Genomic DNA, 23,272 nt, shown 5'->3' with positions numbered 1-23,272 from the left:
TTGGATCATCGAGTGGTGGGGATATCGGCCTGGCGAAGATGCACGAATAATTCCGAGTGAGGCGCGCCAGGTCCGAGTCCCAAGTTTCGTATCATTAGTACACGCAATGTCCACAAGAAGGCACTGTCAATTGAAAACGCGATAGGCGTACATGTGTGCGTTTGTCGCTGGTGCTGACGCACAATCGGCATACACAACACCGTCGTGACGCGACGTCGACGTACCGTAATCGCGTGCAACCGCAGCAACAAAATCGTTCCGATTTTCGCGATTATTCTACGGGGACGTGTTTCAATTCCCCGAACGGGCAACGAAACTTTTGTCAATTACAAACGTCACGGTTCCACGTGGACGGTTCCCCTGTTATCAAGCTCTCTGTACATCGATGGGTCTCAGTGACTTCATAGGAATGCAATCGACCCGGTCGAGGCCCTCTTCGATCTGACAGGTACTGGCTCGATAACACGTGATCATTGTCGCTTCGCTGTTATATGCGTATCTTTCTCTTATTGATATTTTCGTCTGACTCGATATTCCGTCAGTTAGACTATAATCATTTTTAGTTGAAAGTGCATGTGTTCTTTTCTAATCTATTGTTTATCATTTATCCGCGCCCTTTTCATACTGCACATAAAAAAAAAAAGAAAAAAAAACGAGAAAGAGATTTTGTTCGAGTTATTTTTGAATGAAATTGCTGCAACGATTCAGACTCGATGTTTTCATTCAGCTCGACGTTTATGAATGTTGTGAAACGATGATAGGTCCGGTTCTCTTCGTTCGATCTTTACTATTGTGACTGGTACACCACGGATAAATCTCAATGCTACGCGATTATACACGTTTAATGCTACTTTATCTCCGTGCACTTGTATTATAAATATACAAATATGCGTTAAATGGGTTCATCGAATGAGATAAGAATAATTAGCTCTTGTTAACGATAATTATAAAAGTTTATAGCAATAAATCATCATATAAATTGATAATTCATTCAAAATTCCAAGCGATTGTTGTCCGTTGAAACGTCGGATATATAAAAATGAATACCGCAAAAGTTTCGAACAGTTTTTCATCGGAATTCTACATGGTAAGAGTCGAATTCAATCGAATCTCTTAACGAACCCATACGTGAATGTTTTCGCGTTTCCTTACATCGATGAAATTACCGGAAGTTCGTGCAAGTATTCCGTGTAAATTCTTCTCTCTCCCCCCCTCCTCTCTCTCTTCCTCCTTCCCTATTCTCGTCTCTTCGTAACGTCTCTCCCTTCCTCTCTCACCTGGCTCTCTGACTCGATCGCTATTTCTGCGTCTCTGTCTTTTCGCTCTTCTCTTCCTCTCTCTTTCTGCCATTAGATCGCCATGCCATCATGAATGCCACGGACAGCAACAGCGGCGTCAACGGCAACGACAGCAACAACACGATCGCGGCCAAGACGAACGCGCACGGCAACAGTGTTCGTCTGCAGAGCGTGATCGGCAAGCAGAGCAGCTGCGTGCGCAAGATGAGCACGATGCCGGAGGAGGAGGATGCCTCGGACGATATGGATCCTGACGTGATAAGGATAGGGCACCAGCATCATTATCAGCATCATCACGACGCCGATTCGGATTCCCCTGTCGAGGAAAGGGGCCGTTTGTTGAGCATCACCGATTCGACCACTGCCCATCATCGAAAGATCGCCATTACCCCTTCGAGCTCGAGCAACCTCCACCACTGTAACGGCTTGAAGAAGGCCATCCCCCGTAACGACAGCGGGAACAGCATCCACGAGAGGGCGTATTCCCGCCTCCAACAATCGAGATCCGGGGATCAGGTCGGTCAACCAGAGACGAGGCTTCTGAATCGTGACAATCCTCAGGGTATACTCAGATCGTCCGCTCGGGGAATCGACTCGCACGGTGGTGGACGGTATCGTTGCTCGAGCGTGAGATCGGTGAAATCTAATCCGACGATGGATGAACACCATCACCAGTATCATCCACCGGCGGCCAGCTGGGCATCGATCGTGTTCTCGGACGGAAACGGGCAAACCCACGTCCGCACGCTTCCCGATTCCGTCTCTATACGCTCTCTAGCATCGATCGGCATGGGCTCTTCAAACGGGCGGAAGCTCACTATACGTAGAGTTCTCACTTCGCCGTCGGAGCTGCTTAACATGGTACATCCGCCGCCGTAAGTGAGCCACATTATCTAACGCGCGCGTCTCGCCACGAGAAACGTCGGAAGGAGCGGGCTATGAATCATGTTCCGTAGTTCCTCCTTGTCCAACTTCCTCCGCATGCGGTTTTGCGTTCGATGCCTTCAACATTAGCCCGAGAGTTTAAGGCTTCTGTACCTCTGGCCGGGGATTATCCAGCTCCGGAAGAGAATTTGGTTTTACTTAGGCTAGGCTAGGAAGGCTAGGCTAGGCTATGTTAGATAAGATAGGTGTTATCTTGGCAGTTGGATCTATAATTGGTGATGGTTGTGATAATTGGTAATTGACGATGATGTTAGTTGGAAGATCATTGATCATTTGTTTGTTTCTTCGCTCGTGCAACAACGAATGCAATTTGAATGGAGCCTATTAGAGGAGGAATGGCAATGAAGTGAGTTCACTTTAATTAAAATTTTATTAAGTTAAACGAAAATGTATGGAACGTTGAAAGTTATCATTACAGATCGTTATATCATTATATCTTTGTTTGTGTTATACAACGATATATATCGAAGTCGATTATTGGAATATTTTTCATTTTCAAGGAACAAAAATTCTCAATTTCATTTCATCGATGATCATTATCTAAAAGAATCAAATCACGTACTTATTTAATTAGATAATATAGATATCATTATAAGGTTAAAATATTTTCCATGTAGAGGAAGCGTAATCAATCTCGAGTTGAACGAGTCGAAGTCGAATATTTGACTTGATCTCGTAGTACGATTCGCATCTGCCACCTAACGATAAAAGCAAACAACAGAAGACGTTATTTTCCCTTCCTAGCCGTGATCTGATTTCATAAAAGTGAGACTAGTGCGATGCATTCGCTGATTCGTTCGACTCGCAAAAGACGCGCCTCGCTCTTTGCATCTCTCTCCTGATAACTGAAATACGCTCCAGTTATCTTAAACTCTTTTTCATAAAGCAAATATTGAAAAATAGTGTATCTAGCCAATTGCATTTCACGTTGAAACGAAGTGTACGCCACGAACGAATATACATATAGTATAAGTGAGGGACGTAGTTCCTCTGTTCGTCTTGTTTAAAACGTAGCCACGGTGTGAATCGAATTGTTATGCATGTCTAAGTCAAGATTTCGGTGGCAAGAGATGCCGCGTACATCCGAACTGCTTGTGAAGCGTGGTCTCGTCATCCAGGCACCGCAATTCCAACGTATTGTCCCAGAGACGTAAGTGGATAATAGGTGTACAATGTAAGTCCATACTTTTGTTATAAGTAGGTGTTCATGCGGTATTATTGTTGTAGCTGCCTCGCTTCCTCCATTGAAATCGGAGTGGATCGTTTAAAGGGTCATAATTGCTGCTCCACATTTGAAATTTCTATGGGAGGCGGTAATGAATTCGACGCGAAATCACTCTTCTAATTACCCGCATTTAATTCACCTGTCGTTATTGTGTTGTTTCAGAATCTTTTCAACGGGATTATTTCTCGTTGAGAAACAAATATTCATTAATGTTTAAATGAGTTTAAATATTGGAGCCAATTATTATTGATTTGTTTGAAATTTTTCTTTAAGATGTTTCTTTAAGATCAATCGATTTAATTTGATTAGATTAATTCAATCGAGCAGCTTTCATTATTCTTACAATCAATATAAGAATGAAATTTATACTTTCATATCTCACTGTTCACTATTGATAGTTTCTAAGACGCTTAAAACATTTAGAATACTAATAAACATAGAATTTTTATTAAGCTTTCTTTATTGCAATCATCACTATCGTCTCGAAAAGATTGCTCATATGAAATTCATAAGAAACGAACCGTTTCATTTCTAATAAATTATAAGAAATATTACTTTAATTTTGTTTCGAAACGAAAAAACTTATGTTTTATTAGGTTTGATCAAAGTTTTCAAAATATTTGAAAGTAAAAAACAGGATAAAAGTGTAAGATGGAAATATTTATCTTTATATCCGTATAACTTCAAAATAAATTTTATTAAACCAATAACCAGACGTTTAATTAGACGTGTGATAAATGAGTTTACACATCATAAATTGATTGATTTCAATTTTAGTTATGTCATTCGCAATTCTTAAGCAAACGTCATTTTATTACCGCGATATGTTAATCATATATATATATATATTTGTTTGATTGTTTCCAGTTAAAATTTATGCTAGTTTCGTAACCTCTTTAAATTAATTCGTAACCTCTAAAATTAATTCAAATCATTGTTATTTCTTTTTACAATCACTGTCACATATGCATGCGCTTTTTATTTAAATAAACATATATAAACATATAATATTATTATTATTTTAATAAATTCATCTACAAATTATTTTTCATTTCTCAAAATCCGCCATATATGCGAATTCCTATATGCTTCTATAATTGACGTTTACAGTCTTTCAAAAATTGCACACCGACTCATTATCACGTCTGAGGAAGTTGCAAATTAAATTTCACGTATTTTTAAAAAAAGAAAAAAAAAGAGAGAAAGAGAGAGAGAAGTGAAAATTTAAAATTCTATATTTACGGATATTTTTACAACTGTTAACACGTCACGTTGAAATTGTGCAATGTGTTACGTCTACGTTCGAAATTTAGTTATGACACATAAATATGTATATGTAATAACTTATTATTATTGTCATATAGGTCGTGTACCCATTACATTGTATTGTTTTTACATTGCGAAGTAGTCGATGAATTTACACAGGTGTATCGTATTTATTATCGAGGTCTGCCAATTGCCATAACTCTCACCGTGTTACAGCGGCATTTTCTGCATTCACTATGCCCTACGGATACACGTGGATACATGATAAACTCGTAAAAATTCTTCTTCATTCTTTCATACCGGTTATATAATAGCCGGGATATCAAGGTCGTTCATCGCTACCGTTATACCATCCCGTGTTTCGCACGATCGTTAATCATAATATGGGCCCCTTACAGCCTCGATTTTCTTCTTTCTTCATCCTGATGTCCGTCAAAACGCGTTCATGATCAATTTTTTTTTCACATCCTCTTAACGACCACGATAAATCAAATACTCAAAACTTCCGTTGATTTAGGATTCTTTCCCTGTAGGAGAAACCGTGTTTCGAGGTAACCGGTTTGCCAGAAAAGGTTTCGTAAGAAAAGGGCTTATACTACCGATCAGAAGTTTGAAATTATGTCCAATTTAAAATTGCTTGTATTGCTTAAGATATAAAAAGAGATAGGATATTGTTTAGCGCAGAAAATTTTTTTTTATACAAAATTTCTTGAAATACATAAATGTGTATCATTAATTTTGAATATTAATAAAATTGTTAGAAAATTGCTGAAAATAAAAATTGCAAAAAATAAAGAAAATAGGATTCGAAACTTTTTTCAGTGTGTATATATATATATAAAAAGAATTTGTGAATATAATTTAAATGAAATAATTTCATTCAATTTCAAATTATCATTATTTTTCTTAATGAAAATTCAATCGTAAAACGTAGTGAATATTATTATCATTTAATGAAAAATATGTTATGTTATGTAATGTTATTCTCAGATGGAATGCAAAGCAAAGTGTATTGAATATTATGATAAATGCAATCATTTGTTACAATAATATATTCTATGTAAATTCAATTTACCTTCAATATGTAGTTTGTATCGAATGCATATAATAAATTATTACATGCAAATCAAATAATAGATTTTATAAAAAAAATTTATCTGAATAATATATATTTTATTTAAGCGATCTTTATCGTCTTTTAACAATTAGATTTAACAAAATTCAAAAAAAATTAATCCAAAATAGAATGTGCAATTGTGTTATTAAATAAAATAAATAAAATAAATAAAAAATATTTTAAATTACTTTTTTGATAATAATTTGTCTATGAATATTCCTGAAAAATTAAAAAATAAATTAATTCATTCATTTATATAGAATTCGTGAAATATTTAAATATATATATATATATATATATACATATATATATATATACAGAAATATTGTTCTAAATATTTTAAATTTAATCTCTTAAATTTTTTATTTAAATTTTTTTTAATTTTAATCAAATTGAAATTTTCAGTATTTTTTTCGTTTTTTTAAATAACTTAAATAACTTTGTAATATAAAAATAGAGCAAAATTTTAAATTTTAAAATGTTTAACTTTTAATGTTCTATTACTTTGTTATAAAAAATATCGAAGAGATTTCTTGTCAACCATAAATAATTCATTACTCTATACATATACACAAATTTTCAATAAAAATCAGAATTTTCGAGTAAGTAATATAAGAATATTCTGTGACTGATATTTTAAGAAGATATTGACTTATAACATTTGTAATATTTTTTATTGAATTTTATTTCAAAATTTTATAGAATATGTTTCTATGAAAAATATATATTTTTATAAAAATTAATAACTCTCTGTTGTAGATAATTCATATCTGTAATATTGACCTGATTTCAGATCATTCGAAGATGACTTGTCCGTGTGTACCAGCTTCGACGATGCTGAAGATGACGCTCAGGACCCAGGAGACTACAGACAATCTAGACGACCACATTGGGCCAACAAAATGCAATTTGTCCTTGCTTGTATCGGTTATTCTGTTGGCCTCGGTAATATTTGGAGGTTTCCTTACCTATGTTACAAAAGTGGCGGTGGTGAGTATCTGCATGCGTTTGCATAATTTCACTTGTAAATGCTCTTGAAAAGGTAACAAATATTCTTCATGGAAATTTTACTCAAAATAAAAATCTAGGAATTCCGCTGTTTCTTACAATACATATTCTATAACAATACATTTTAATTTATTATTTTAATTTGCTTAATTTCTAATAATAAAAAATAGAAACACGTGAATGGCAATAAAAATAAAAAAAAAATCAGAGAAAGCTACTGTATATAATGTTTCTCTCATAATATATACGACACTTCAAACAGATAGTTTAAAACAAATTTGTACGTGCTAGATGTTGCGTTGTGACATACATACGTCTGTTACGATTAGTGTGCCAGTGATAAGAATACGTGTTTATTATTCACATTGCCGGTGTGAAACGTATCACTTAAGCGAAAAATGAACTAATAACTAGAAAATCGTTCTAAATCAAATATATTGTACAATGCGAAGTCTTAATGTTATTTCCAAGAGTTTGAAAAATTGATTACGAGATTCAGATCACCAATTACCTAATATAATTATTCTTTTCTATTTATTTTCTTGATAAAAATTAAAATATAGTATATATGTTTTATCAATATGAATAATAAAGAAAAAAATTTATTTAGAAAAAAGAAGTATTTGATTAACATTACTAATTTTCAAAATAATTTTCTTCATGTGCAGTAGCACGCAATACTGCACGAGATAACACATACTTAATATTATGATGATAAACATTCTTTGACTTGAAAGGTCGTATTGAACATTTTAATATTTATCGCAATAAAACAAGTATTTAGTATTGTTAACATTCTGATATTACAAAAAAATTACTAAGAGTTGAATGATATAATTAATAGATAATTTATTAAAAAATAATACAGAATAATAATTTTCTTGTGTTATTCAATCTAAATTCTTCGAGGTTTTAAAACTGTAATAAACTTTTTATATTTCTCGCTACATTTCTCGCTATAATTCAGTATTTTTTAAATGATAAAACAAAAGTACACATACTTTTATATTTTCATAAAATTATTTTTCAAAAGATATTTTATGCAATAAAATTTAACAAATAAAAACATTTATTTTAATAATTACTATATATTATATACAGAACATATACTATATATATTATAATACAGAACATTTTGGACAATGTTTTATCTTTTGTATATTCCATTATGAATAAACTAAACAAAAAATTTAATTAATTAATTAAATTAAAATAATTTTCTTAATTAAAAGATTTCTCAAAACAATCGTACAATGCTACAACATATAAAAACAAGAATCAAGAAGATGAACACGTATTAAAGAACCACTTGTCCAATTATAAAACGCGAAACAAAGAAACGATCATAATATTATCCTCGAAAAGAATATCCCCCCGTGTGGAAGAAATGTTTGAAATTGTCAGCTGTCAAGGCGATTCGCCGCCATTTTTTTTTCCCAACATCCCTCTTTGCTCGCCATTATGGCGCACGTGTATCCAGAGCAAGGGCATGCATTCTCTCGGTTCGGCAAACCGTAACACGAGTTGCGGTATCTCGTGTTACTGGTAATTTTCAAAGTCTGTGAGAGCATCTCAGCTGAGCCCGGACATGGGAGCAATTCGCTCGCGGAACTTGATACATGACCTTGCCGGAACGTAGCTAAACCGGCGAGCATAGCAAATGATTTCAATGACACCGGTGGAAGTAATCGGTCAAGTATCATTTCGACCAACCATTTAAATTGGACGGCCGGAAAACCAGAGCGTGTGGCACGGTTTGATTTCAGCATGGCCAACTGACACGCTCCCTTCATAATAACAAACTGCGATCCAGCTGTGATGGTGGTTAGGCTTCAAACTTTCGGCTTAATTGCCATAAGTATAATGGAAATCGAGGCTGGAAGCCCGAGCGGAAACCGGCTGTTAGTGTTATGTGTGATTAGTAATTGAAATATTATGTTTTTGATTAAACGAAATTAAATGGAATAATGAAACGATTCGAATAGTTGGAAACGAAATTGAAGATCTTGGAATAGGAGGGGATTCGTTTTTAAAAGTAATATAAACATGTGATTTTTTACTTTAGATAATACATAAGAAGGTAATGAAATAAAGTTGTGAAATCTCTTTTGGGAATATTGATCAAAAATGTTGCTCAAAATATTCTGTATTGCAGTTGTAGTAAATATTTTTATTTTATTTATTGCTGCTAATATTCTAATATAGTATTCTATTGTATGATATAATGCAAATGATGATAAGTGCAAATATAAAAAACAAAAACGATTTATTATGATAGATTTTGGATTGTTATGTACAATAAGAATACATTATTGCATTTAATAGAAAATGATATTTTAAAATGATATTTTTAAAAATGATATTTTTTATTAATAAAATAGCAATAAATTAATGAATTGTATGTTTTATATTTTATCATTAATAAAAAAAAAATTTTTTTTATATTATAAATCAAAGATAGTTTGAAAGTTTCGTCAAAAATTAAAATTAAAACTTAATGGTTATTAATTATTGTATGAAAAAATATATTTTTTCAATTAGTATTTCTTTTTAAGTTGCAATGATTTTTATTTAGCCTAAATCATATAGCTATATAGCTTAAAAAGTAATAATTTTATTATTAAAATAATAAAATAAAATTTATTATTAAAAACAAATTATTTATTTCTCTCGTAGTACTGAATATTGTATTAAAATTAATTAAAAAAAAAAATTTGTTTATAATATAACATTTTTAATGAAGATGAAAAATTGTATTGTTTTTAATTCTCAGAAGATTATATCATCATATAAATATTTTATTTTTCTAAAAGAATTATAAAGAATGTTTTTGAAAGAGCGTTAAATGAAACGAAGATTTGTAGAACACGAGATAGAGTACTCTGATTTGCATGAAACTCGTGGTGTATTTATACGACCTGTGTTCATTTACGTTCTCGTGGGAAAATTCATGCTGAAAGGAAGGAACGAAAATTCTACGGAAATTAACGTTATCACTTTTATTTGGAGAGATATACAGGGTGATTTACGTAAAGTATTAAAAGCTATTTTCTTCAAAATCGTTGCAGATATCTATTTATTCTTTTTTTTTATCAATTACACAAAATAAACTAATGCTTTTAGATGTAAAAATTTTTCCTTTCTTAAATTTTTTTTGAAAATCTTTAAATTTATTCAAGATTCTTTTTTTTTTATTGTGCATGATTAAGAAATTAATTAAATCTCAGTCGATATTTATGAACTTATCAGTATAATACGTGAGAAAAAAAAATTTTTTCAAAGCTTAAACGAAGAAATAAAGAATGAAAGTATCGTTGTTATAACGTAAATTTACAATGTCCATCGAAATGGTTATCTTATTAAATTACAACATGAATCACAAAGTCAAATCAGAGACTGCTATCTGATTTGTCCGACTGGCACGATACAATATTCGTAGAATTAATTTACATATGCGTGAGGCGCACTGATGCGGTACGAATTATTTCAATGATACAACCGGAAACAATGGTTATATTATCCAGAAAGCAAATTTTTACGATAGGTATATTGAATTTATCATAGGATATTTTATATAAATAATTAATGGAAAAAGCTCGAATAAATAATAAAACAAAATAAGTAATTTAATAATTTTATTACTTATAAATATTTTTTTTAATAAAATTTCTAATTATGTGGACATTCTATTACTTGAAATATTGCTGAAAATAATCATAATTAATATAATTTTGTTAGCTAAGAATATCAATAATTAATAATATCAAAAATAATTTTTAATAAAATATTTCTAATTTTTTATTCAAAGTTTATTTTTTCAAATCGATTTTTTTAAATTGATTTTTTCAATAATAATTTCTTATTATTTGAAAGATTTCATTAACACAAAAAAATTCATACATTCGTTAAGAGAATAAATTTTCCTAATTCAAGAGATTAAATCTTACGGCACCAATTAATATTACATATGACAATAGAAAATATATTGATATGATGATCTCTGATATGGGAGAAAAATTTGTGGATATGATATGAAAACAATATGTTATGAACCTGTTATGAAAAACAATAACACATTTCAGCAATTTAGTCGAACTAAATGCTTATTCCCAAATTAAGTCGTAATCCACGGGACTGTGATCACCGTTTATTACGAATAAAGAGTTACATCCAGTGACCTTGTTACTGCCCACAGAATGACGATTAACGACGAGTACTATTACGTATGAGTCGTGTTTAATGCAACCTTTAATAAATCCACATTACACGCAGATTTAGTAACAGCGTTTTTATTTCATGTACGAATAAAAAGAATTGAAGAAGGAAACGTTTAATCGCAGAAATATTGGATCATAAGATGATGAATTATTTATAACGTTGAAACATGCTATTATCAGTGGATAAGACTTTTATTATTTTTAAGACGATAAAATAAATTTCGAATTAATAATCGATTTTTCAATTTAATTATAAATTGGATTAAAATATAAAAAATGGTAATAAAATGTATTATATTTAATTAGTAATTAGGTAAATTTATAAATTTTTTATCTTGTATATCTTATTTCTTTTATTGAAATTTGATTTGAAATAAAAATTTTTGTGTTTGAATAATGTTAACTCTGTTCATAAATTTTTAAATAAAAAATTGTAGAACAATCGTTTTTTTTTAAATAATACTAAGAATTTTCATATATAAAATAATCTAATGTTAAGAGCTTTATTTTTGTATATATACTATATATAAGAATTATACATGCGTATATAATATTGTGAATAGATTATATTCTTGATTCATTGACATAAATTTATGCTTATTTGATTTTATTAATTAAATAATTTTTCATCAAAATTTCTCTTTTAAAGCATATGTTTTATTACTATTTCATAGTCTTTTGAGAAATTTTAATATTAACACGTAATATTGTAATATTTACTTATATTTTATATTTATATTTATATTTACTTTACTTATATTGTAATATTTAAATATAACACAGAATTTTTTATAGATTTTTTTTGAAGTCATTTTAAAATATTAGAAAAACTTAATAAACTTAAACGATATATCTTATTAATAACGTAAAAAATAAATAAAAAAAAAGATTAAAATTAGAAAATTAGAAAAATTAAAATAATTAGAAAAATACGAGGAAAAAATAATATCCAAAATATATAATATATATAAATATATCCAAAATATATATATGATGGATTCAACAAAAAATATGTGTAATTTATAAATATCTTGGTATTGAAAAATTTATCAAAAAATTAAATAATTGAACGTGCACAATTCGAAGAATCATATCTATAATTAAAAAATGTTTTAATTAAGTGATTATTTTCAAAGTTGTTGATAAAGAAAAATATTTCAGATAAAAATTATATGTCAATTATATGTTAAAAGATTAATGATTTCAGACAAAATATAATTTGCTGTTACTAATGTTTTTGTAAGTGGACAAGATCTACAAAGGTCAAATATGTCTTCTTAAATAGAATCATATATGTATCTCTTGATTCATTAAACGATCCAAGTTGTTATTTCCTCCTCTGTGAGAAAATATATGAAACGTTACACTAAAACGTAATAACTTAATCTTTACTATGATGATTCATAATGAATCGAATTAAAATATTGAAAAGATTTTTTAATCCCATCCTTCTCTTTTTTTATAATTACATAAAAATACATTTTTTATAAGATAAAGTACGATAAAGTAAATAACATTTTATTTATAAATATGAATTAAACTTGGATATAAAATTTTAAAGCAAAATTATGAATTTTTAAATTTAATATAGAACTATATTATGAATTTTGAACATTTTTTCAATGTCACTATAATAGATTATAAATTACTTTTATATTTATTATATTGTATATATACTTTTATATTTTCAATAAAAATACTAATGAAAGATAATTATATTGAAGTAAACAAATATTGAAAATTTTCATTATAGAATTTTTTATAATTTTTTTTTATATAATTATAAATAAAAATAATTTTTTTATTTTACAATCTGCTTGAGAATTACGATTTATAAACTGAGAATTCACATCTTAAACTAATAATTGTTTAGCAAGAATAATTTATTTCTTATATTTAAAGAAATAAAATTCATTTTCATAAGTTTTCTATAAATCCAGCTATAAATTAATTATTTATATTGAATCATGCATATTTTGCATTATTATCAATAATTTTAAAAATATTCATATAGAGTTCCTTTTAATACTAGAAATTATAAATTATGAATTAGAAATTATATATATTCAATTTAAATTTGTAACTATGCACATATATTATAATTATTCTCTTAATAATCACAAGTCAATCTTAACAAAAGTTAATATTAATTTTGCTATATGCTTTTAATAATTGCGAAAACAGATAATTTAATAAAATCTATAATTTAATAAAATTTATTGAATTTGAAATTTATGAAATTTTTCAGGTGTGTTCTTGATACCTTACTTCTTAATACTTGTAGTATGTGGAGTACCATTATTGTATATGGAACTTAGTATTGGACAATTTACACGAAGAGGACCGATCGGTGCTCTCGGTCAAATTTGTCCCTTATTTAAAGGTATTAGCAATAATTTTATAAATTATAAAAATATTGGATGTTTTAGAGAAATATGTATAAGCATTTGAATAACAAAAATTAATAAATTACATTTATAATAATGTACTATTTTCTCAATTCATCGAATAAAAAATTATTTTTTTAAATTTATTGTGCATTTACATTATAAAGAATTTTGAAAAAATTCATTAATATACTTTCAAATATCTATTTTTAGATTATATAATTAAATACTAAAAGGAAAGTATTATATAAGATATTAAAATATTCATGAGATATTTTTTAAATTTTAGAGATTAAAAACATTAATGTTGAGATACAAATATGAAGATTGAAGCTTATTTATTAAATTATAAGCAATTGAAGTTAAATGAAGTGAAGTTGAAAGAGTGAGACAATTCTATCTTTGTTACACTGTCGTCTTCATTTAATATAAACTTAAATTGCTTATAATTTATAATTAATAAATAAGCCTCAATCAAAAATTTTAAAAGTATTTCACGAATATATTAATAATAATTTTTATAAATTATAAATTTACAATAACAAAAGTGAGTATCTCAAAGATAATGAAGTATAATAAAAATCTAAAAAGTTTATATATTCTAAGTGTTCTCAGAAAATTTATTGCACCAAAGATGAGCATTAGCTTCTATTTTTGCAATCAAAAAAAAAGTTCATAATAATGGCTTTAAACATAATAATTTGTAAGAATTTATATGATTTATCATGTATTTATTATTAATCACAATACAATTTAATGATAAAAATATGAAATAATAATAGTATTCAGTAATTTATTTTTTTTTTTAAATATATTATAATAATATATAAATGTATAAGATATAAATATAAATAAATAATTAAATATAGCATACAAATTTTAATTATAGATATAATTTTAAAAATTTTCTATATGATTTGCAAATCAGTACATATATATCTACAAAATATAATTATATATGATCAAAATATATACTGACATTTTTGTTTGTAGTAATATTATAATTGATATATAATTTCTTCATAGAACAAATAAAAAACGAATTTTATCTTTCAAAACAGGAGCTGGCTTGTCTTCGGTAGTAATATCATTTTTGATGTCGACTTACCATAACGTCATAATAGCCTACGCTATATATTATTTCTTTACGGCGTTCAGAGCAAAACAACCATGGTCCGACTGCGAAAATTCATGGAACACATTGGCATGCTGGTTACCTACTTATAGTGGCATCGATAATAGAACAAGACCAAACGCTTCGAGAACTCCAGCCGAAGAATTTTTCGAGTAATTTCTTTAATTATAAAATCACTTGTCGAAACATTCTGGCATTAATAAAATAAATTTTCACGAGTCAAAATTAATTTTTTCAATATTAATTTAATTATAAATATTCTGTGCGAGAATTATAATCATAATACATTTAGAATCGATCGTGAATATTTATTTCTTTCTTGTCGTTCGTCAATTTAGCAACAAAGTACTCCAAATTAGTAATGGAATCGAAGAATCAGGGCCATTAAGATGGGAACTGATTGCTTGTTTGATTACCGCTTGGATCATGGTATATTTCTCCGTTTGGAAGTCCATCAAATCATCGGCACAAGTGAGATACCTGACCGCGACTCTGCCATTTCTTTTAATCGTCGTCTTCCTCATGCGGTCCCTTACCCTTGAAGGTGCTGACAAGGGTCTGCAATTTTTCTTCCGCCCTCGTTGGGAACTGCTCGCCGACGCGAAGGTAATCCAAGAATTTTTCCCTCGCTCTTTGATGATACGTACTATGTTACTTGATAAAATATTACGCAAGATCTGGGATATTTTAAACGTGATACTCTGTATCGAGTACAGAGCGAACGAAATTACTTTGATCATCTTGAACATCTCTTTTGGTTTTCGTGACAAAAAAAAAGTTGATATGAAAAATTACATTAATAGGATAAAATTAATTCAATATGTTATAATTATATTATAAATATATAAAAATGATATATTTGATATTAATTAGATATTATAATGATCATCTTTTTTTTCTTGAAATGAAATTTAAGTATTTTAAGCGAAATTATTAATTTAGAGAATGTTTTAATTTGATACATTTTTATTTTATAAATTATTGTATGAAAAACAAAGAAGATATCATTTTTTTTGTCATCTTTCGTATGATATGTTTATATGTTATATCTTTACAAAAAAATTATTAATCAAATTATATGCTTCTTTGCATTATTCGATATTTATTTGAAACATTTTTCAATATTATTAAAAACGAACAAAATATTCCTGAATCAGCTTATTTTTTCTGATTAATTAGATAATTAGTGTTATATCAAAAAATATATTTTATTATATATTATGTTGAATAATTTCTTTCTTTAATTAAAAAATTGTTATAAGAAAATTCAAAATTCGTAATCTTTAAAAATAATAATACCGTGTCTTTTTAAATAAAAATTTTTATATTAACAATTATAATATATCAAATGATATATAAAATATTTAATAATGAAATATAATGAATATTAAAATATATAATCCGTAACGATTATAAAAAATGAATTTAAAAAAAATAATATAAATTATAATAACTATTTCATCGAATCATTCTTGTGTATAGGTCTGGATCTACGCAACCGCTCAAATTTTCAATTCCGTGGGCATAGCGTTTGGTTCGATGATATGTTTCGCGAGTTACAACAAATTCCATAATACTATCCTAATAGACACTATGGCTGTTTCGCTCATAAACGGTTTTAGCAGCTTACTTGTTGGAATATTTTCATTTGCTACTATCGGAAATATTGCTCTCGAACAAAATATGTCTGTCGAAGATGTTTTAACAGATGGTACGTAAAAAGTTGTATCTCTTATTTAGCAATTATAATTTTATATAATCTTAATATTATATTATCGAACAAAGAACTGTACTGTAGTTAGATATATTCATAAATAAACATAAAGATTAAATTATGATAATAGTATTTTTTATTTTGATAAATTTAATGGAAAATTAAATTTTATATTTTTTGAATATATATTTTATTAACAAAAATAAAATATTATCTCATAATGCAATTAGTAATTATTTAATAAAATATAATAAAATTATTTTTTTATCTTGGTGTCAATCAATGTCAGATTAACTTCTCCTACAATTTTATAGACAAATCATAATTTCCGTTCAAGGACCTGGCCTCGTATTCGTTCTTTACCCGCAAGCGTTAGCCAAGATGCCAGCATCGCAAGTGTGGGCCGTGTTATTTTTCTTTATGCTAGTCTGCCTTTCTTTGAATAGTCAGGTACGTGACGATCTCTTATTTAATTAATATCACTTGTATAATTAAAATATTATTAATGAATAGATAATATTAACGATGAATAAATAAGTTTGCTTTTTATATTATAATTTTTACGATAATTTCAGTTTGCAATAGTGGAAGTTGTTGTAACATCGATACAAGATGGCTTTCCGAAATGGGTAAAACGTCATTTAACGTGTCATGAAATGTTAGTACTTTTAGTATGCGTTATATCATTTTTGTTTGGCCTACCTAACATCTCACAGGTAAAATATTTTTTTAATAAAATGAATTTTATTCTCCAATTTAAACTTAAACTTAAATTTAAACTTAATTCTTAAATTTGTTAAATTTGTTAAATTTGTTAAATTCTTAAATTTCTAAATAAAAATTTTTTTTTATCTTATGAATTAATAGTCGATATTATATTAATCAATTTTAAATCATATGTGATTTTTAAATCATCTATATAACATGATTATTATTCACATTTTCAAAATTATTTTTAACAATATTTTTTTCAAATATTATTATTTTAATATTTTTATTTCTATAATATTTTATAATTTTATTGGTTCTTATTATAATAGTGGAAGGAGAAAAAAATATTAAATTTATTATTATTATTATTATTATTATTATTATTATTATTATGAATAACAAATTCATTCATAAAGAAATATTCAAATTTTTTTTGTATCACAAATTATTTTACTATGCAAAATCTCTCTCTCTCTCTCTCTCTCTCTCTGTCTTTTATTCTTTATTTATATTTTTATTAATCAAATTTGCATCATTTCTACTTACAGGGTGGAATTTATTTTTTCCAATTGATAGATCATTATGCTGCCTCGATATCGATAATGTTTTTAGCCTTCTTTGAAGTAATTGCGATATCTTGGTTTTATGGCGTACGAAGATTGTGCAATAATGTGAAAGAAATGACAGGACGTGTACCGTCCTCATATTTTCGATTTTGTTGGCTCATCGCTGCACCTTTTCTTATCATGGTAAAGTTAATTACAATTTTATTAAAAATAAGCAAAGAACTGAATTATTGCAATAAGTTGAATATTAACAATTATTAAAATAATTATTGAAACAAATTATTAGAAATTATTATTATTATAAATTATTTTTTAAAAAATTAAAATTATTATTTATCATTCGTATCAATTTTCTGCATTTTTGGTTTTTTGACATTATTCAAAATTCTATTATCAAATATATTTCATATTTAATGAAAAAATATTAAAAGATTAAAGCATAATAAAATATATATCATATAAAAATCATAATTATAAAAATGTTACTATCACTCAAAATTAATCAAGTTCATTAAATTAATCAAGTTCATGTTTCATTGTATTAATATTTAATATTTCAATGTTTATATGTTATCTATTAATATAGCAAACTAGTTTGATAAGTTACGACAAAATTTTGAAAACAATTTTATATGTTTTGGAATAAAGATATATAAATGATATTTTAGAGGTCACTTTTCTTAAAATAATTTGATTATTTTATATAAAGATTATTATTTTAAAAAATAAAGTCATAAATTATATTTTATGACATACATAAATAAGATACACAAAGTTTTCAATGTTTATTTATATATATTATGAATATTAAAACTAAAAATTTTTATTTGTCAATATTTTAATCCTTAAAAAGTAAATTTTGATAATTATTAAATAACTATAAATTTATTATTTTAAATTGTTTAATTATACTCATATAAATATTTAAATACATATACTTAAATACGAATATAGTTAATAAATAAATTATAGTTAATAAATACGTATTTAAATATTTGAGGAAAATAAATTATATTATTACACAAATAAAAAAAATTTATGTAAATGTAAGAAAAAATGAATATTAAAAAACTCATGTTAATATTAAAATTATTTTATAATAGAAAAAACAAAAGTATATGCTTTGATCGTAAATAATAACAAAAGATAAATAAATGATATTAAATATATTATTCAAGCATTGACAAAATATTTAAAATATTTCTTTCATTTCTAACCTTGTAGAATTTTGAAGGTCATTCCTAAGATATTTCCTAACCTATGAGTCACGATCTTTAAAGAAATCACTAAGATTATTTCTATTTTATTTACACAGATAATTTTAGCATGAAAATTTTCATGTATTTACTTATTTTAATATATTATTTGATTATAGAATAAATTATATTATATCACGAGTATTGAAAGAATATTAAATATTTTATATCTGCTATTATTTTATCAATTTTTTTATCATTGATTCTTATATGTGCAATTTATTGAAATTGTTCGAAAAAAAAATATTACATTTATTTTATCTATTAAAAATACATTCTTTTATAATTATGAGAAAAAAAACCAAACCACATCTTGACTATTATAAAAGTGGATTGTGTCCTAAAAAATATTAGGAAACACTAATATAACATGGACGAATTCACCTTGACACATACTTTCTTATGACATAACAAAATATGTAAAATATATAACGTAGATATGAAAGATACGTAACATTAAAAAATCATTTTCTCAAAAAAATATTTACAAATATAAAAGATTTATATATTACATTGATCATAAGAAACTGCGAAACTTCTATTTTTTTTTAATTTACTATTTATAAAAAAATAATTGGTAATACTTCTAATAATATGAACACTACATTATCTATTTAATTACGAAAATCAATTTGGAATTTATCGTTTACCACGCATTTCTTACCTGTCAATTCACATATCATTATCTTCTTAACATATAACATAATAAAACATTATATGAAAACTAACTGTGATATCACACACCACATAAATCACTGTTTCAGGCTGTGTGGGTATTCAGTTTAATTGATTATGAACCACCGACCTACCACAATGGTGAATACAAGTACCCGTGGTGGGCAGAGGCGATCGGTTGGGGAATAGCCTCTCTTTCGCTCATTTGCATTCCCGCTTTCGCTATCTACGAGTTCATCAGAGCCAACGGGAATACTTGTGCAGAGGTACGATAACGCGATCCACCAATTAAAATTTCATTCCACGCACCATCGCCCCACCATAATTTCCCTACTTTGTCTTTCAGAAATTACGGAACTCTATTAAGCCGCATTTCGAAGCGTGTAAAATTTGCGGCCAAGAATACTGTAACGAGTCCATGCACAATTTCGAGGAGGATATGATCAAGGAACAACAGGACGCAAATAGTCCGATACAATTGAGCATCAGTCCCCCTTTGTCGAAATCCCAGACGTAAAACTATAAAGTTAATCGTTTGAAAACACGGGTATCTTTTATATATATATATACATATGTTTTTGGAAATGAAAATGGAGTTAACCGAAAACGTTGGCTAAAATTGATATTTGATTTTTTGCTCTTTATTGTTTAATATACAATTTATCGTGGTTTAGTTATTTGTATTTGTCAAAAATTAAGCTTTAGAATCCCAAATTTTGTAAATTTATTACACAAAAATTATAAAAAATATTTAAAATTAAATATTAAGATCGATATTTAACAATTTTAGTAAACAATTTTATTATTAACAAAAAAGTATTATCCTTGGATACTGATGATCTTTTCATATTAAAATATTATCGAGATCGGAGGATATTTTTCAATGTTAAATAAAATATAAATAACTTAACACAAGAAAAAATTTTTACAAAAAAGTTATAAATATTTAATTTATGATGTGACTCGCACTCACTCTACTTGGAATTCTAGAGATTAAGATAAAAGATAAGATAATTTATGATCTTGCAATATTATAATATTTTTTCATTGCGAAATATAAATACTCGCAATTATTTATGAACATTTTTAAATGCTTGAAATAATGGTTATTCAAGAAAAATTAATTTTATATACTATATCCATCGTTATATATAAAAGAAAATTCAAGAATATTTGTGAGAAACTTGGCGCATCCGATACGAGTTTTACAGAAAACAAACTTTATGGATTATGTAGAAAAGTAGTATTTTGCTCAAATCTTCCAACATCGACGTTATAGTATAGAAAATGAAATTTTAATAAGATTACTTCATTAAGGACAAAGTAATATAAATTTTTATGATTATTTATCAATTATCATATATATATATTTAAAATTTCAAAACATTTTTTATTGCAATAATTATAATTAAATGATCTTGGATTTTTGAAACGCTTTCTAAATAATGCATTGAGTATTAGAATTATTTTAAAATTTGATTCAAATGAAAATCCAATACGTAAAATAGAAGCGCAAAAGACATATAAATGATTTATTAAAATCTAATAATTCTTTTCATAATTTTAAAAAATAATACAGTTATTATATCCATTACTATTAAACTAAAAAAAAAATTACAAATGAAATGCTATATTAATGCAATATTGAACCTTAATGAAAATTTCTCCTCCCCTTTTTTTAAATTATTAAAAAATTGAAAATGTAACTCTGAATTATATTTTATAACGAGAAGAGATATCGAATTACGATATTTAAATATTTTATTGTAAAATTTTTATGCGTGAAAAAAGTAAAACAGTATGATATATTTTACAAAGCTAGTAGAGGACAATTAAAATAATTTACGCATATAGAAACATTCGCATACATTTCTCGTTTTTACATTTTAACATTTCATTTTGAAATGGAAATTTTTTTTCAAATACCCGTAATTAGATCGATATTATGTGTATTGATCGTAAAATTTATTCTACGAAAGATATACGTAATGTGATTAATCAGAAATACTTATAACCATTACGCACACATCAAATTTGTCGCATGAATAATTAAAAATGAATCATAATCGTATCGTGAGAACTGTTGCGCATCAACAATTTTATACTTTAATTATATGTGTTCCGGTATTATTACATATACGTATCTTTAAGTATACTTCGTACATAGATGATTCTAAACCTGCTATGATTCTTTTTTAAGTAAAACTAAAGAAAACTGCTAAAAGAAAAAAAAGGTTAAATTTTTATTTTAACCTATATTTTCTAATATTTTACAATTATTTCTTATACTTTATATATTTTTTTTACACATTTTATATATGCAAAATAATATATAATCTTTTTCAAAATTCGATTTAATTAATTGAAGTTGATATATTCGAATATCGTTAAGTCAAAATAGATACATGAAATAACAAATATTTTAGATTACGTAAATAGAAAATAAAAAATAATACTTAAATATAATCGTTAATTAATAATATTACTTATTGTTGATTCTTTTATTTACTTAAAAAATAATCTGTACTTCGTAATATTTAGAATCATTCTAAATTGTTACATGACGTTATAAAAGATAAAAATCTTTTATTAGTTCGATCAAACTGACAAAAAATCTAAGAAATAGAAAAATTGAATAATATAATGTTAAGTTAGAATATAGAAATCATTCATAAAAAAAATTAGTTACAATTATCAACATAGAAATGAGTCAATGATTCTTTCTTGCTTTATAAACATAAAGACATTTGATATTTCATTGTACTTCATAATTAGTTCCCATATATGTTTAAAAATAAATAGAAATACTATATTGTTATATTTGTTACGTATTAAAAATGATATTATTCGACTAGATATCATTCATAAATATGTACGTATTATAATATATAGTTAGTTAAAAATATTCGTATCCTATATTATTTTCGTATTCTATTCTAAAAGAATTTTGATTTTATTTTGTACATATATAAATCACGACAAATTATAATATATGGAATAATTTTTTTATTGGTAAAAAATTTTAAAAATGAGATTCAATCATCAAAAAAAGTTTCAACATTTTTTAAATTTTGAGATTATTTATTTTTTAATTTAAAATTTATTTCATATCATTATAAAATTATATTTGAAAAAATAAAAAATGAAATTGAACATTAATCATTAAAATAATATTTCATTAAAAAAATTTATCATATATGTATAATTCATTATCCTCTAAATAATTATAATTATAATTTTTAATATTTATATTAAAAAAAAATAATAACTTTTTTAAATAAAAAGAATAAAATAAATAAATAAATTTTTGTAACATAGAACACGAATATTTTTATAACTGATTATAGATGCATATATTGATAGAATATCAAAATGCAAACGCATTGAACAGAAATAGAATAATAATCGTTCGATACATTGCGATTAACGATCGATATAAATTTAGACGAATATGTCATATAATAATGAGTACAAATGCTAATTTCCCGTACTTTTATATTTTATTGGATAAGTAGCACAAATAAAAACGATTGTTACGCAAAGGCAACAAGAACTAGCTGCATAAGCTTGTTAACAACGTGACTGTACACGTGATAAGAATAAATATCATCAAGTGTGATATACGTCGTATGCCGAATATAAAAAATAATAAGTTAATGTACAAAATTAAATTGTCAATTAGAAAAAGACATCGAGCACTTTAGATTTGTAATTAATTCAGAATTTTAATAAATTATTTTATTCTCATATTA

The 23,272-nt window shown here is 26.4% G+C and overlaps 1 protein-coding gene across 3 annotated transcripts; it reads left to right on the top strand.

Annotated features, from left to right (window-relative positions):
* The first annotated feature begins 23 nt into the window (after positions 1-23).
* LOC107995207 (sodium- and chloride-dependent GABA transporter ine) lies at positions 24-23,269 on the top strand. Of its 3 annotated transcripts, XM_062071763.1 has the most exons (12): positions 24-448; positions 1,354-2,173; positions 6,645-6,841; positions 13,325-13,459; positions 14,525-14,750; positions 14,937-15,204; positions 16,081-16,309; positions 16,650-16,762; positions 16,888-17,028; positions 17,572-17,772; positions 19,610-19,786; positions 19,867-23,269. In XM_062071763.1, the coding sequence occupies exons 2-12, from the start codon at positions 1,368-1,370 to the stop codon at positions 20,035-20,037; spliced, it is 2,664 nt and encodes an 887-aa protein (XP_061927747.1). In that variant the 5' UTR covers positions 24-448; positions 1,354-1,367; the 3' UTR covers positions 20,038-23,269. The 3 variants fall into 3 exon arrangements, with proteins under 3 accessions (XP_061927747.1, XP_061927749.1, XP_061927748.1); XM_062071765.1 differs by lacking the exon at positions 24-448 and having other exon boundaries at positions 1,452-2,589; XM_062071764.1 differs by lacking the exons at positions 24-448; positions 1,354-2,173 and adding an exon at positions 2,596-3,393.
* The last annotated feature ends 3 nt before the right edge of the window (positions 23,270-23,272 follow it).

The sequence above is a fragment of the Apis cerana genome, linkage group LG2 (genome assembly GCF_029169275.1).
Source record: "Apis cerana isolate GH-2021 linkage group LG2, AcerK_1.0, whole genome shotgun sequence".
Classification (NCBI taxonomy): domain Eukaryota; kingdom Metazoa; phylum Arthropoda; class Insecta; order Hymenoptera; family Apidae; genus Apis; species Apis cerana.
Note: the sequence above shows the minus strand (reverse complement) of the source record. Positions and strands in the feature narration are given on the sequence as shown.